Source organism: Maniola jurtina, chromosome 2 (assembly GCF_905333055.1).
Source record: "Maniola jurtina chromosome 2, ilManJurt1.1, whole genome shotgun sequence".
NCBI lineage: Eukaryota > Metazoa > Arthropoda > Insecta > Lepidoptera > Nymphalidae > Maniola > Maniola jurtina.
Genome location: NC_060030.1, coordinates 16,004,398 through 16,018,911, shown reverse-complemented (window position 1 = coordinate 16,018,911; position 14,514 = coordinate 16,004,398). Strand labels below are relative to the sequence as shown.

The 14,514-nt window shown below is 33.8% G+C and overlaps 1 protein-coding gene across 4 annotated transcripts in view; it reads right to left on the bottom strand.

The window, feature by feature from the left end:
• The window catches only part of LOC123873584 (obscurin), a 144,523-nt gene extending 131,535 nt beyond the window's left edge, over nucleotides 1–12,988 (bottom strand). The window contains exons 1-2 of one of the 4 annotated variants that reach the window (XM_045918554.1): nucleotides 12,897–12,988; nucleotides 2,684–2,790 (exon numbers count right to left, since the gene is read on the bottom strand). In XM_045918554.1, coding sequence (XP_045774510.1) covers nucleotides 2,684–2,689 — 6 coding nt within the window. In that variant the 5' untranslated portion in view covers nucleotides 2,690–2,790; nucleotides 12,897–12,988. Of the gene's footprint in view, nucleotides 1–2,683; nucleotides 2,875–5,036; nucleotides 5,166–12,896 lie in introns of those variants that run through there. The other 3 variants (XM_045918545.1, XM_045918565.1, XM_045918543.1) reach the window with 3 other exon arrangements.
• Nucleotides 12,989–14,514: the final 1,526 nt, after the last annotated feature.

The following is a 14,514-nucleotide window of genomic DNA, read 5'->3' as shown; positions in this document are numbered from 1 at the left end:
ATGTTTTTAAGTGTGTACTTGATGCCGATGAGTGTTCATCGGCTTTTTGATCGTTGTCGTACAAAAAATAAAAAATAAGTAAAAATTTAAAAACCCCCGACACAAAAACATCTATAAGAATACTAGAAAAGAGCTGATAACTTTCAAACGGCTGAACCGATTTTCTTCGATTATAGCTAAGATTATTCTCGTTCGACCTTTCAACCAAAAAAAAAAATCAAAATTAAAATCGGTTTATTAGTTTAGGAGTTACGATACCACAGACAGATAAACAGATAGGTACACAGATACACACGTCAAACTTATAGCACCCCCTTTTTGGGTCGAGGCCAGGGTTAAAAAATAAAAAAGCATTTAGGCCTCATTTACACGAGAACTTTTTTAACAACCGTTAAAAAAGCTAATAGAACAAATGTATTCTGAAGTATCTGTTCACACGTAATAAAAGCGTTAACTTGTGAACATATACTTGGGAATACATTTGTTCTATTTGGGCGCCTTTTTACGGAAGTCAAAAAAGCTTTCGGATAAATAAGGTCATAGAATTTTTCAAAATTTCAAAACGATTCATCGTTGCAAACATCTAATACAGATAGTCTTACTATTTACTAGTAGTATGAATGAAACATGTATTTTGGTACAGAGCATGAAGTAGAAGATATACAACTGAATATAGGTACCTACAAACACCTACAAACTTATTTCAAACAACAACAGCGACCACATGAAAGATAATTCGGTAAATAACAACGTTAAACCACAGAACAGACATAACCAAAGCGGTGGTCAAAAGCGCAGATTTATTAGATCATAGATACCAGAACTACATCTTAAATGTTTTATCAATGTGTACTCCGACAACTGCAAAATATAAGCTGTTAAAACCCTACGATATAAAGTCTAGGTTCATTCATGGATTCATTGAAACCTTTACGATCGAGATAAAGATTGAAGAATTTTTTTTAAGTTTTATTTTCATCTTTTGTGGAGTTTATTGTTAGCTTCTGTTTTTTTTTTTCGAATATATTATTTACTAGCACTTCTCTCTAGTTTTGTATTTACTAAATTACTTATAACAGAATATGAATGAATATAACAGAATGTATTTTTTCTTCAAATGAACTTTAAAAATTTCTTGTTCAAAATGGCATTTCTTCCGAAGTGAACATGCAGCTTTTGAGTATTTATTTGTAGAAATTTTTGTTTGACCATTTGTGTTTAATCTAATCCTATACTGATATTAGGTATAAATGCGAAAGTTTGTATGTATGGATGGATGGATGTATGGATGCTTGTTACTGTCACGCAAAAACTACTGGACGGGATTTGCTGTTGGAATGGAAATACATTATACTCTAGATTAACACATAGGCGACTGTTTATCCCGGAAAATCAATGAGTTCCTACGGGATTTTCGAAAACCTTATCCACGGGAACGAAGTCGGGGCCGGGCATCAGCTACTTCATAATAAAAATAGTACTTACCTACATACCTACTGAATAATTTTCAATGGGATTTTCATTGTTTTTAAGATCAAGAAGTTCAAGGTCACATAGAGAAATAGGTAAAAGTAGTAGGCTTGAGAAAGGTGGATTAGTGGATTTTCGTCTTTTTTTCTGGCAAAGTCATGGGCATCGGCCGTCTATAAATAAACCCGTAAATAGTTTCAGTTTAAGCCCGGTCTTTGCTGTAAATGTTATGAAGTCGAATTTGCGTTATCGTCTAATTTGTGCATTTGCATAATATAAGTACCTAATAGGTATTTAGGTATTATTGTAACCAATCTACAGCGTGTTTAATCAATCATAATATAATAATAAAAATTAAGTTTGTAGTAAAAAATACATAGTGCCAGATTTTTTCCCAATCTCTGCTACCTACTTTACAAAGGTTCAAACGGTCATTCACGTTCACAGCTAAGTTTTTTACGGTTTCATTTCCCCAATCAACTGTTTGCACGGTTGTCACATTGGAGTTTTAAATTGACAATGGTTTGGTCTAGTGGGAGGCTTCGGCCGTGGCTAGTTACCACCCTAATGGTAAAGCTGTGCCACTACGCAGTTTACTGTCCCAGTACGATGCCGCGTAGGCCGTAGAGCCATTCATTCATTCTAGGTCAACGGGAAATATCCTATAGGTTTTTCTTGACAGACACGACAGATAGGCAAATAGACAGACAACGTAGTAAGTAACAAGGGTTCTCTTTTTCCTTTTGAGATATGGAACTCTAAAAAACCGGCCAAGTGTGAGTCAGACGCGCGCACTGAGGGTTCCGTGCTCGGGTATTTTTTTCAACATTTTGCACGATAAATCAAAAGCTATTTATACATAAAAATAAATAAAAATCTGTTTTACATTGTACAAGTAAAGCTCTTTTATATGATACACCACTTGGTATAGTTATCTTACTTTGAAAATTGAAACACATTTTAATTTTTTTTTAATAATCCAACAACAAATTCGCGGAATTCGCGGTTTTCAGATTTATTCCTGCACTTGTGCTATAAGACCTAATACTGCCAAATTTTATGATTCTAGGTCAACGGGAAGTACCCTATAGGTTTTCTTGACAAACCGGACGGACAGACAGACAGACAGATGGACAACAAAGGATCCTATAAGGGTTCCGTTTTTCCTTTTGAGGTACGGAACCCTAAAAACACCAGTGGTTCTGTCACTCACCTCCATATTGCAGCGCAGCGTCAGCGCCCTGGCTCTCCGCTCGCTGAGTCGCCGCTGCCGGCGCAGCAGGGCCGGCACCGCAACCTGGCTCACCCACTCGCCGAACTCTGCGCAACACCGCACTACACTTCACCGCACTTTTACACTAACTCGAGTTAAGCTGGTCATGGAGATACACCAAAAGCGAAGCGCTAAGGACAATGTTATGTTAGTAGTTAGCGATTATGATATGGATCACTAGCCGATGCCCGCGACTTCGCCCGCGTGGATTTAGGTTTTTCGAAATCCTGTGGGAACTCTTTGATTTTCCGGGATAAAAAGTAGCCTATGTCCTAATCCAGGATATTATCTATCTCCATTCCAAATTTCAGCCAAATCCGTCCAGTAGTTTTTGCGTGAAGGAGTAACAAACATACACACACACACACACACACACACACACACACACACACACACATACAAACTTTCGCCTTTATAATATTAGTGTGATAGTGTGAAGTGTGATTAAGGAAAGCGATTGTGACATGGATTACGTAAAGTGTAATTCACATTATAATGACGATGGAAATAATTGACATGAAATTAAAGTTGTAGTGCAAGTGAGACTGGCGATTTAGTAAGAAAGTGTAGCATTAAGGATTATGTTAGCTATGGCGATTATTTAGATTAGTGAATAATAGTATAATGATGATGAAAATCAGCATTTAATCAATATTTAGGTATTTAATGATTGAATGTTGATTATTGGATATTGAATCTACACTTCTTCGCCGCACTTTTACACTAACTCGAGTTAGCAAACTGTTGATGCAGTTACAGCTAGCGTGAAGGATAGCGATTATGACGTGGATTATAATGATGATGCAAATAATTAGCATGAAATCAAAGTTCATTTGAAGTACAAGGCCATTGATCAAGTAGTACGATGCCAAAAGTGAAGCTAAGGACTCTGTTAGCAATAGCGAATATGGTATTACAGATTGTATTGATTCAAGTGAATGTTTTGTTTATTAAAATATTATACGAAAGGCAAAAAATGAAGATCAAGTACAGAATATAATGAAGGAGATAAACTGTGAGATGTGATGTTTACCATTTTAATGAACCACTGATAAAATGATAATCGAAAAGGCAACTGATTCGTGTAAACCATTTAATGTTAAAAATGTTAATTAAACAGCATATTGGAGATAAGGGTATTATCTTTATTAATTAAAGTAACAGTTAAATAAATGGAAATTTGGATACTGGATAGGATACTGTACTTTGTGTGAATATTTATAATATATACTTATTTAAATATAATTTTTTTAAACACAATCTACTCTACTGAAGCGTTATATTATTAGTTATATCGATGGATTTATATTGTATTAATTGTTATTAGTGTTGTGTATACGGATTCATTTCTTCCGAAGTAAATTTGAGTTTAGTGTTGTAAATGTACGTATACTACGTTGCTAGTAATACAAATGTTTGCGCTGACAAGCTCTACCACATATATTTTGTTAGCATGGGCAATTTATTAAGTCAAATACATTAGTATTTACTACGCATGATTTTAAATTATAGCGCATTCAAGACAATATTATTTATATGCCAACAGATGCTATCAATTTCAACAACAAAGTAGAAGGGGAAGTTTGCTACTGCTACAAAACTTGTCTAAATAATTCAAAATTAGGAAAAATAACAACAGAAATATATTAAAATCAAAGATAAAAAAAAGAAGCTACTAGAAAATGTGATAATCTACGTAAATAAATTGAAAAATCGACTTCAAATGTCTTTGCGAAGTGTAAAAAAATATTTGAACATGTTTGTTGAAGTTGGGCGGCCATATCAAATCAACACGACAAATTAGACTATCGCCAGACTTTTTTTTAAATTTGAACGTTAGTCATACTATGTGCTATGTGTAAAAGCTTGCTACACTGCTAACAATGAAAGCATCAACATAAAATCATTTTATATCAAACTAGTTATAGGTGATAAAGAATGCTTCCAAAGCATATACGAGCATAATATGATATTGTGCAGTTTGCTATCTCAACATTGATGGGTTTCTATACTATTCTATCATTTCAAAGGGAGAAGCATAATTATCTAACTACAAAATATGTGAACTACAAAAATAAATGCTTAATTTTGTTCTGGTATTTAGAAAGCTATTAAGCTCTACATAATTTAGAACTATGGTATATTTTGTTAATCTTTAAATAAAAAAGATGTGTGAAGCCCATCTAACTACCACTGAACACTACTAAAATAACTACTTAGTTCTGGTACAAAGCGGTTAGATCTATTTTTATTTGAACTACGTTAAGCGTTTCTATCACTTTAGAGCACTGACCTATCGCTTCTTTGCACATTGTGTTAAATGTGTTGTGTTTTGTGTCCATTGTGTTTTTTGGATTCATAGTTAGTGTTAAGTGTTATTGTTTTGTTTTTTATATTTTCAATCACTTTTTTTATAATCACACCACAGTCACTTCACTATGTACAGTTAAATGATTATTTTTGTGTTTATTTACTGTATTATTTCAATTTTTTAGATTTTTATAAGTATGTTTTATTTAGTTTTGAAGTTTTATTCCTAGAATACAAATTTGAAATGCAAAAATTCAGGCAATATTTTATACATGTTTGAGGTCCTTTGGCTTTCAATGCTCAAGTATTAGAGGCGTTGGGATAACCAAACCCGTAGATATAACTGGTAATGTGTGACATAACTTTCAAAACTTAAACGTTTTCTTGTTTTTTTCAAAATACAGGAAGGAACTAAGCCAACCAAAGCTGCACAATCAATTTTTGACTTGCCTTCACTTCTTTCAAAAAAAATTGTCAAGGTCAAAATAGATGTAAATATAGAATTCTATTTTAACTTTTTAGAAATAGTAAGATTCTTTTAATAACTCAACAAAAAGATCAGCTGGGTAAATTCTTGCCAAAACGTAAATTCGGTACCTGCACGTAAATAGTTGGGAGAGAGAATTATTTAATAGCACGTGTGTTAGTATTTGCAATAAGAATGCGCCGTCCATCTATCTGCCAAGTGAATCATGCCAAACCATCCGCTGAACATGAAACTGAAACTCTATCTTGGAAAGTTCATTAATAAATCTCAACAATTAACGAGGCAATCTATTTATTGAACCACGACATGGGACGATTGATTTATTTTGAAAAACGATTAAAGGGAAATAGCTTTAACTGAACTTCAATGCAAAAAAAAAATTCATTGTAAGAATTTTCGCCTTGCATGAATAAAAAAAATACAATTTACATCAAGAAGTAGTAAAGTAAGTAAAAAAAATTGAAGCACTTAAGATATAATAAGAAGAATAAACGAAAAACAGAATGACGTAGAATAAAAATGGTACATAGATAAATGATGTAAGACGATAATGACTGCTCTCGAAAGAATTTGTCAATGATAGTGAGACAATTTGTCCGACTCTGACATTCTACAGAAAGAATTTTCTCAATGACACTGAGTTACATCTTTATCTCGGTCAATCTAAAATAGAAATGGAATATTTTATTGTTGAAAACTAATAAAGAACTTATTTCACATTTGAAGAAGAAGGACTGTTTTCTTTGTATAATAGGCAGGTCAATATCGGCTACTTTTAGTTAACTGATTAAGTTGTTTGTAAAAATAATAATTGTCCTGACTGACTGATTGATTTATCAACGCACAGCCACACAAGTGGTTTACGCTCGGGGTTGAAAACTTGAAACGCCAGTAAATTCCTTTTATGACGCAGGCACACACTAAGAAAGGGTTTTTGGAAATTCTACCCTTGACGGGTTAAATAATTCCATCATTTTTCATGATTATGGATTAACTATCTCACGAGTTTTGGAATTTCCGGCCCTATGAGGGTTAAAAACTGAATATTTGTGTGGCAGTCCGACATTTCTCAAGTTATATTTATGAAAATCGGTAGGCCTTCGGTAAAAAATGAAGAATTAATGTGTTTCAGGATTTTTGGGAATTCTGCCCCCTCTTCAAAAATCCCACCGTGTGAAGTCAGGGTGCGTCAGCTAGTTGTGACAAAGATATAAAAAAAATCTATTATAATTTGCGATAAAACGTAGACTAAAATTGTTAGGTCACGAAAGCTTTTAGAGAGAGAGCCAGCGCGTGCGATACCTTCGCAATTTTATAAAAGCCAGAAGTTTTTCTACCTACTGTCCCCAACACAGTGAGGAACGATCAGCGACTATGAAATTTGGGTCATGGTGGCTTTGGAAGACAACAGGTAATAAAGGTGTAAAAAATCTTACGTCAAAGTACTAAGTAATTTTTTTTTAAATATAATTATGCTTCGGAATAGTGCTTGAAATCACGTCATGCATTGCCAGACAATTAGTATCGTTGCAAACCCCTGCCACCCTTAAACTTTTAAACTTTAAGGGCATCTGGCAGGGGGACAATACACAGAGAAACTTTCAGCTTTTATAAAATAACGAAAGTCTGGCACGCGCTGGCTCTTAGTCCATTTTCTATTACTGACTGAATTTATATCGCGAGCGGTTGACCGTAATAATCTAAAATAATATCAAGGTCTCTGCAACAGGATTGATGGCTGGAGTCTCACGACATTGGTAGTGGCATCCTGTTTACGTCGATCGTATCCAATTCAATAATATTGAAATTGAATGGCATTTATTTACTAACAGCATTATTGCTAGTTAGTTTTAATGTTTATAAAAGAAATATCGTAGACTTACAATCATAGATAATAAAAAGTAAATAAAAAAATAAACCCTGACTAGTTAAATATAGAGTTTATGGTTGATTTGATAGATCCAATCACAACCTTCCTGGTCCAACATCAGACCTTAATCAATATTCACCAATTTTTTTTACTTGTTGAGACAAATTCAACAAGTGCATAGTCAATAGGCTTAATGCATTGAATAAATTCAATGAGCTCCTATGGCCATCTTCCTTCTCCGTCATCAGACCCTGGTCAACAGCTAAAAGTCACTGAGGCCAAATTGTCTACAAAAACTTTTACCTAAACTGGAAGAGAAACCTATTTATTTAGATATCTGACAAAACACATTAAATATGATTAAAATCTTTATTAAATAAAATAGGTAACGAGAGCTGTTTTGGTAGCTACTCTCGAAAAGACTAGAAATTACCAAAGTCAGAGGTCATTCGGACCAAGGGAGATTACTTTGATTGACATTTGATAGATAAACACTTAAAGTTTGAATAAAAGAGATAAAAAAGCTGTTTTTCTTGGTAGCTATTCTCGAAAACCACCACCACCAAACCACACCACCAAAGAGAGAGATCATTTGGACCAAAGGAGATTACTTTGATTGACATTTGATAGATAAACACTTAAAGTTTGAATAAAAGAGATAAAAAAAGCTGTTTTTCTTGGTAGCTATTCTCGAAAACCACCACCACCAAACCACACCACCAAAGAGAGAGATCATTCGGACCAAAGGAGATTACTTTGATTGACATTTGATAGATAAACACTTAAAGTTTGAATAAAAGAGATAAAAAAAAGCTGTTTTTCTTGGTAGCTATTCTCGAAAACCACCACCACCAAACCACACCACCAAAGAGAGAGATCATTTGGACCAAAGGAGATTACTTTGATTGACATTTGATAGATAAACACTTAAAGTTTGAATAAAAGAGATAAAAAAAGCTGTTTTTCTTGGTAGCTATTCTCGAAAACCACCACCACCAAACCACACCACCAAAGAGAGAGATCATTCGGACCAAAGGAGATTACTTTGATTGACATTTGATAGATAAACACTTAAAGTTTGAATAAAAAAGATAAAAAAAAGCTGTTTTTCTTGGTAGCTATTCTCGAAAACCACCACCACCAAACCACACCACCAAAGAGAGAGATCATTTGGACCAAAGGAGATTACTTTGATTGACATTTGATAGATAAACACTTAAAGTTTGAATAAAAGAGATAAAAAAAAGCTGTTTTTCTTGGTAGCTATTCTCGAAAACCACCACCACCAAACCACACCACCAAAGAGAGAGATCATTTGGACCAAAGGAGATTACTTTGATTCGGTAGTCTCTACTGTCCCAGATAAACAGAACCCTCTGTATGCTAAAGACGTGAAAGCACGCGAAACATCCGCTGCATTGGACCCACTAATCTCTATCACTCAGTGGTCGCGTACAGGCGGAAATGTCAAATGATTCTTGGCTTAGAATAAATCGCGCGTGAATCACTACGCGAATAATACACCGAAATAACTCACTGTAAACAAAATTATTGAAAGCAAAAACAATCACTGTGTTAAAATAAATAGAATATCAAAAGATATTATACAAGAAAAAGAGAAAGATAATTTGACTATTTTTTATTAGTCAATAGATTGTTAAAAGAGATAGATATAGATAGATACCTTATTGCACATAAGATAGAGTATACAGGAAATACAGCTAACTTTAAACTACGTATGCAAAGATGACCTTATTATTGCTCGATATAGAGAAAGAGAGAGAGAAATGCATAGAGATTATGAATTAAATACGTATAATCTTGTATAAGTAATATATTATATGAAGTCTCCTTATAACGATGAAAAGTAACTATTCTATTTAATTAAAGTAGATGAGTATAGTATGACAGAAGAGAGAAGGAACGGTGTAGTAACCAAATCTATTATAATATGTATAAAAGAGAAAGCTGACTAACTGACTGACTGACTGATCTATCAAAGCACAGCTCAAACCACTGAAACCATTGGATGGATCGAGCTGTAAGGCATATGAGCTTAGTGATTTAGACCATGTGACATTGATTAATGATTAATGACTTACTATAATTCAGATGTCATATTATTATTTTGAGTTGCGCGTGATTACCAAATGATGGAGACTTAGTTAACAAGTGTAAATTAAAAATTTATAACACCCCCGACAAGCGAAGGTTACAGCAACTAGAAAAGAGCTGATAATTTTCAAACAGCTGAACAGATTTTTTTGGATTATAGCTAAGAACACTTTCGATCAAGCCACCTTTCAAACAAAAAAAACTTAATTAAAATCGGTTCATTAGTTTAAGAGCTACGATGCCACAGATTGATACACAGATACACACGTCAAACTTATAACATCCCTCTTTTTGGGTCAGGGGTTAAAAAGCGGTACAATCCAAAATATAATATAATCCAACAAAAGCATAATATTTTGTAGGGCAATATATTTTATCAAATCAATAATTGTAAAGAGAGAAAATATTAAGTAATAAGAAGTAAGAAAATGTTAATTTTATCAAAACATTAGTAAAGGTATGTCGGTTCCAAACATTTCCGTTTCGATTCTCGAGCAGTTGAATGGAATTCAGAAATAGATGAGTGAGCAATACCCATTTTATGAGGTAATGTCTGTTTACTGTTGTAAAACAGAGACGAACTCCTCTGGATTTTGGGTGTACATTTAACTTGATTTGCTACTATACTATTTCTACGGAGAGAAGTTAATATGCAAAATGATAATAATAAGAGTAGTTCTCTCAATTCCACCATTAATCACAAACCAGCCTTTGTTTTCCTTACTAACATTTCTGTGGATAGAGTAATATGGAAACATATACTCATTTGTGATTGGTTGGCCATTCAAAATGGTTAACGTCCACTGACTTTTTTGTCTTTGTCCTTTGTATGGGATTACGTAACAAAGAGAGCCCTATATTAACTTCTCTCCGTGGATAGAGTACGTATAGAACACATTAGTTACACTTTGATGAAGATATTGACTTTCATAATGAAAAATAATAATTGAATATAAATAAATAAATGGCTAATATTCTTTATAACAAAAAAAAAGATTAAAAACACTTTAAAATTACATAGGTAGTCAGAAAATATGAAAAAACCTTATTAAACTTTAAATTCATTGAATGCGTGTTTACTCAAACTAAATTTTGTTTTAGTCGGGAAGAAAAGTTTTTTAGAAATATTCGACCTCCTGCAGTTTTTGTTTACTGCCAGTAAAGGGTTGGTTTGCCCAGAAGCTTATACTCGAGTAGAAGACGTAGATATATTCGTGAGTAATATCAATCTAATTTTAATCAATGCATAATGAAACATCACTGTACTATCAACAAAGAAAGAAATGTTACAAATTAGATGCGATGAATCACAATAGAAACTAGCAGACTTTGTAACGACCAAAAAAGTTGATCCAAATGTCAATGCATGAATGCGAAGAAATTTAACGATACGTTTTGCAGCTGTAGAGTTGTTTTCAGTCGTATTCCATGGCGTTAAAATCTATTATCCGTTGGACACTCTCACTAGATTAAAAATGTTTCAGCCTATTTAATTCCCCCAACTTCATCCTTGAATATAGATCTAGATCATTTTGAAAACTATTTCAAATACACCTCATGCTATTTTACTAAGTTTCAAAAATAGTAGTATTACAAACTTCTAATACTTTGATTTTCAACATTCGTTTCAAACATTACTTCATAAAGTCCAAGCAGATTTAGTAAATAATGCAAGAGTATCAACATAATACAGAAGCAATGGTAAGTATCACTCCCTGCATTTAGTTCCTCACTAGACACTACCTACTGATGGTCGTGAATCGTGATCCGTTTCACATAATGGTAGGAGGTTCAGTTCAATTACATTGTAATACTACTAACTCATACTCTACCAATTCATTTACATATGAGTATCGATCAGGTAGTATTTTATCAAATTGTTTGCATGAAAAAAGCTGCCGCCTGTTGCTGGTTCTTCTCAGTAGGACGGGCAATCCAAAAGGCAAAGGCAAAGAACATTGTAAAAGTTTATTTGATTTAAAATCGATTCTACTCTATCAAAGTTCGGTGATCATAGACAGATTTTTTTACGTACGGACTGAAAGTATGCGGAGAGAAAGTTTTTATGTCCCATAGCGGATAGGGCGGGCTAAATGCGTCCGCGTCTTGGCACGGCACTGGGGCAAGGACGCTAGCGCCGATGTAGGCAGATTGATTGACCGATTAATCTGAGCTGTGACTAGACTACGGCATCTACGAGCTCGACATTTGAAAGCTCTATAAGAGGGGTCTCTCCGTCACTCGCTTCATACAAACGTAGTTCCAATTTCATTTGAATATTAAGCAACCAAAGTCCATGAAATTTTGCAGACATATTCTAGAAACTAATATCTATGTCCGTGGTTTTCCAGATTTCTGTTAAAATATTTGGTTTCAAAGTTACGCGGTCTTAAAAATTTGGTAGACTTTGGTTGCTTAATATTCAAATGAAATTGGAACTACGATTGTATGAAGCGAGTGACGGAGAGAGCCCTGATAAGTTCTGATGCTTTGGTTTCCTGGCATTGCGGTGATCTCTATTTAACAGCTGTTAGAGGGAGCGTTTCTGACACTGAATTGTTGTGTCAAAAACACACACCATCTTTTTTTAAACAACGTTTCAGTGATGTCATTCAACACTATAAAGCAGTAGTTGTGAAGGACATCTATGCAATTAATTTGTTAATTATCAGAAACAGCATCTTTTGATCATCAGAAATGCAATAGATTTAATTAACTAAAGTCTTTGAGAAAAATACTATCCGTCCAGTTTTTTAAGTTAGTGCTGCAGATATGTTTGTATCCAAATATTTTTACTCATAACAGCCGTTACACGTTAATTTTAAAATGAATAAGTTTAAAGATACATTTATTATTTTCTCAATACTTAAAAGGTGCAGCATTTGGCTTTATGGTAAAATAATTATTGATTGAGTTTTCTGAAGAAATGCCTATTTCACTATCTTTTTCCTTCATATATATAAATTATCATTGATACAAGAATTTATTTAAATTGTTTTATTACTGATAATTTAATTAATGTTAATATTTTTAATTACTTCGATAAAATTTTAAAGAGCTGATTTCACAACGTTTAAAAAATCTTTATTTACTTCATCACTGTTTAGTTTATATTATACTGTATCATTTGAAACAGCATTTATATTGATCGATGTACCATTCATATTGATTGATTTTAATTCATCGTTTATTTATTTACATATTTCATTATCTTTCTTATAACTCTGCTCTTTACAATCGGCAATATCGATTAGTTTGTGTTTAGGTTTTGTACGTGTTTTTCGGTCACTCGCGATGTATGTAAACAATGGCACATGTGGGGACGGGGTGGGTTAACTGAGAGGAAGTACGGGTATAAACTATAGTATTACGAAACGGTTCGGTCGCCGGTCGTCGAGTATTTCGGTCGCGAACGGCCGCGTCCGTCGGTCGCCGTCACACCACTATGACTGTCTGATGTATCTACAACCGAACGTATGTTGATTGTTACGGTAGATTGACTAGTTTAACTTTCAGCGCTCATGTTCAGACGTTTCAGAAGCTTTGATGGGCAGTTATGGTTTCTTTTTATAATGATTTTGCCATAAATTCAAAATACCATATTGATTTTAGAGACTTTTCTGTCTTCCAATTTTATTTCTTGTTTGACGATGTACCAACTCTCTTTCCAATACTTGGCAGTTAGACTCCAGTTAGTTCATAATACTAAAGAACTATACTTAACTCAAAATTTTAAAAAACCCCCAACACAAAAACCTCTCTAAGAAAATTAGAAAAGAGCTGATAACTTTGAAACGGCTGAACCGATTTTCTTCGATTAGAAAAGAACACTTTCAGAACACTAGAAATTCTTCGAAAAGAACACTCTCGATCAAGCCACCTTTCAAACAAAAAAAAAAAAAAAAATTAAAATCGGTTTATTCGTTTAGAAGCTACAATGCCACAGACAGATACACAGATACACCGATACACAGATACACACGTCAAACTTTAACACCCCTCTTTTTGGATCGGGGGTTAAAAATCAAAGTTAATGTCAAATAATTTATTCAAATTGGGTACCATTGAACAATTTTTGATAGTCAATTGTTGAATTGTAAGATGAAATGACGATGAATAATTACCTAAACTGAAAACTAAAGCTACGAGACTTACAAACTTCCAAACGCGCCCAGGTTCAAAAACTTTTAAAGTTCTAATATTGGGATCGCATATAATATAAAAACAACAAGGTTATCGAAAGTCCTAATATTAAAATTTGTTCAGCTACTCGACGCTTTTAAGAGTTGAAAAGAGCAGCTGCTGAGTTTCTTATCTGCTTCAGCAGGATAATCAGCATTTCCAACCGGTGGTATAAAGTCACAGGTGTAGCTTTAGATACACAAGTTGTCCTACATAAAATAAATTGATTTTTATTTTAAAGTAATAAAATATTAAACACGCGAATTTGACTTTTTTTTAAGAATATTAGAAATGTTAATCATGACTAATACTCCCCTTTCCCCTCCAATTAAGCGTAAAGCTTGTGCCAGGAGTGAGTAGGACAATAATTAGTGCAACGGGTGGGGTTTGAACCGCCGACCTTTCGGAATTCAGTCCGCTCCTCAACCGTTGAGCTATCGAGGCTCTTGCATTAATTTTTAACCCCCGATCCAAAAAGAGGGGTTTTATAAGTTTGACGTGTGTATCTGTGTGTCTATGTATCTGTGTATCTGTCTGTGGCATCGTAGCGCCTAAACGAATGAACCGATTTTAATTTTTTTTTTTTTTGTTTGAAAGGTGGCTTGATCGAGAGTGTTCTTAGCTATAATCCAAAAAAATTGGTTCAGCCGTTTAAAAGTTATCAGCTCTTTTCTAGTTTTCTTGTAGAAAAGAAGGTTAGATAACCCTTAGGTTCATAATATTCAAGTGTCAATTGACAAATGTCAAGCTGTCAAGATGGACGTTGCCTAGATATACATAAATATTTATTTGAAAATGATGTTTTGG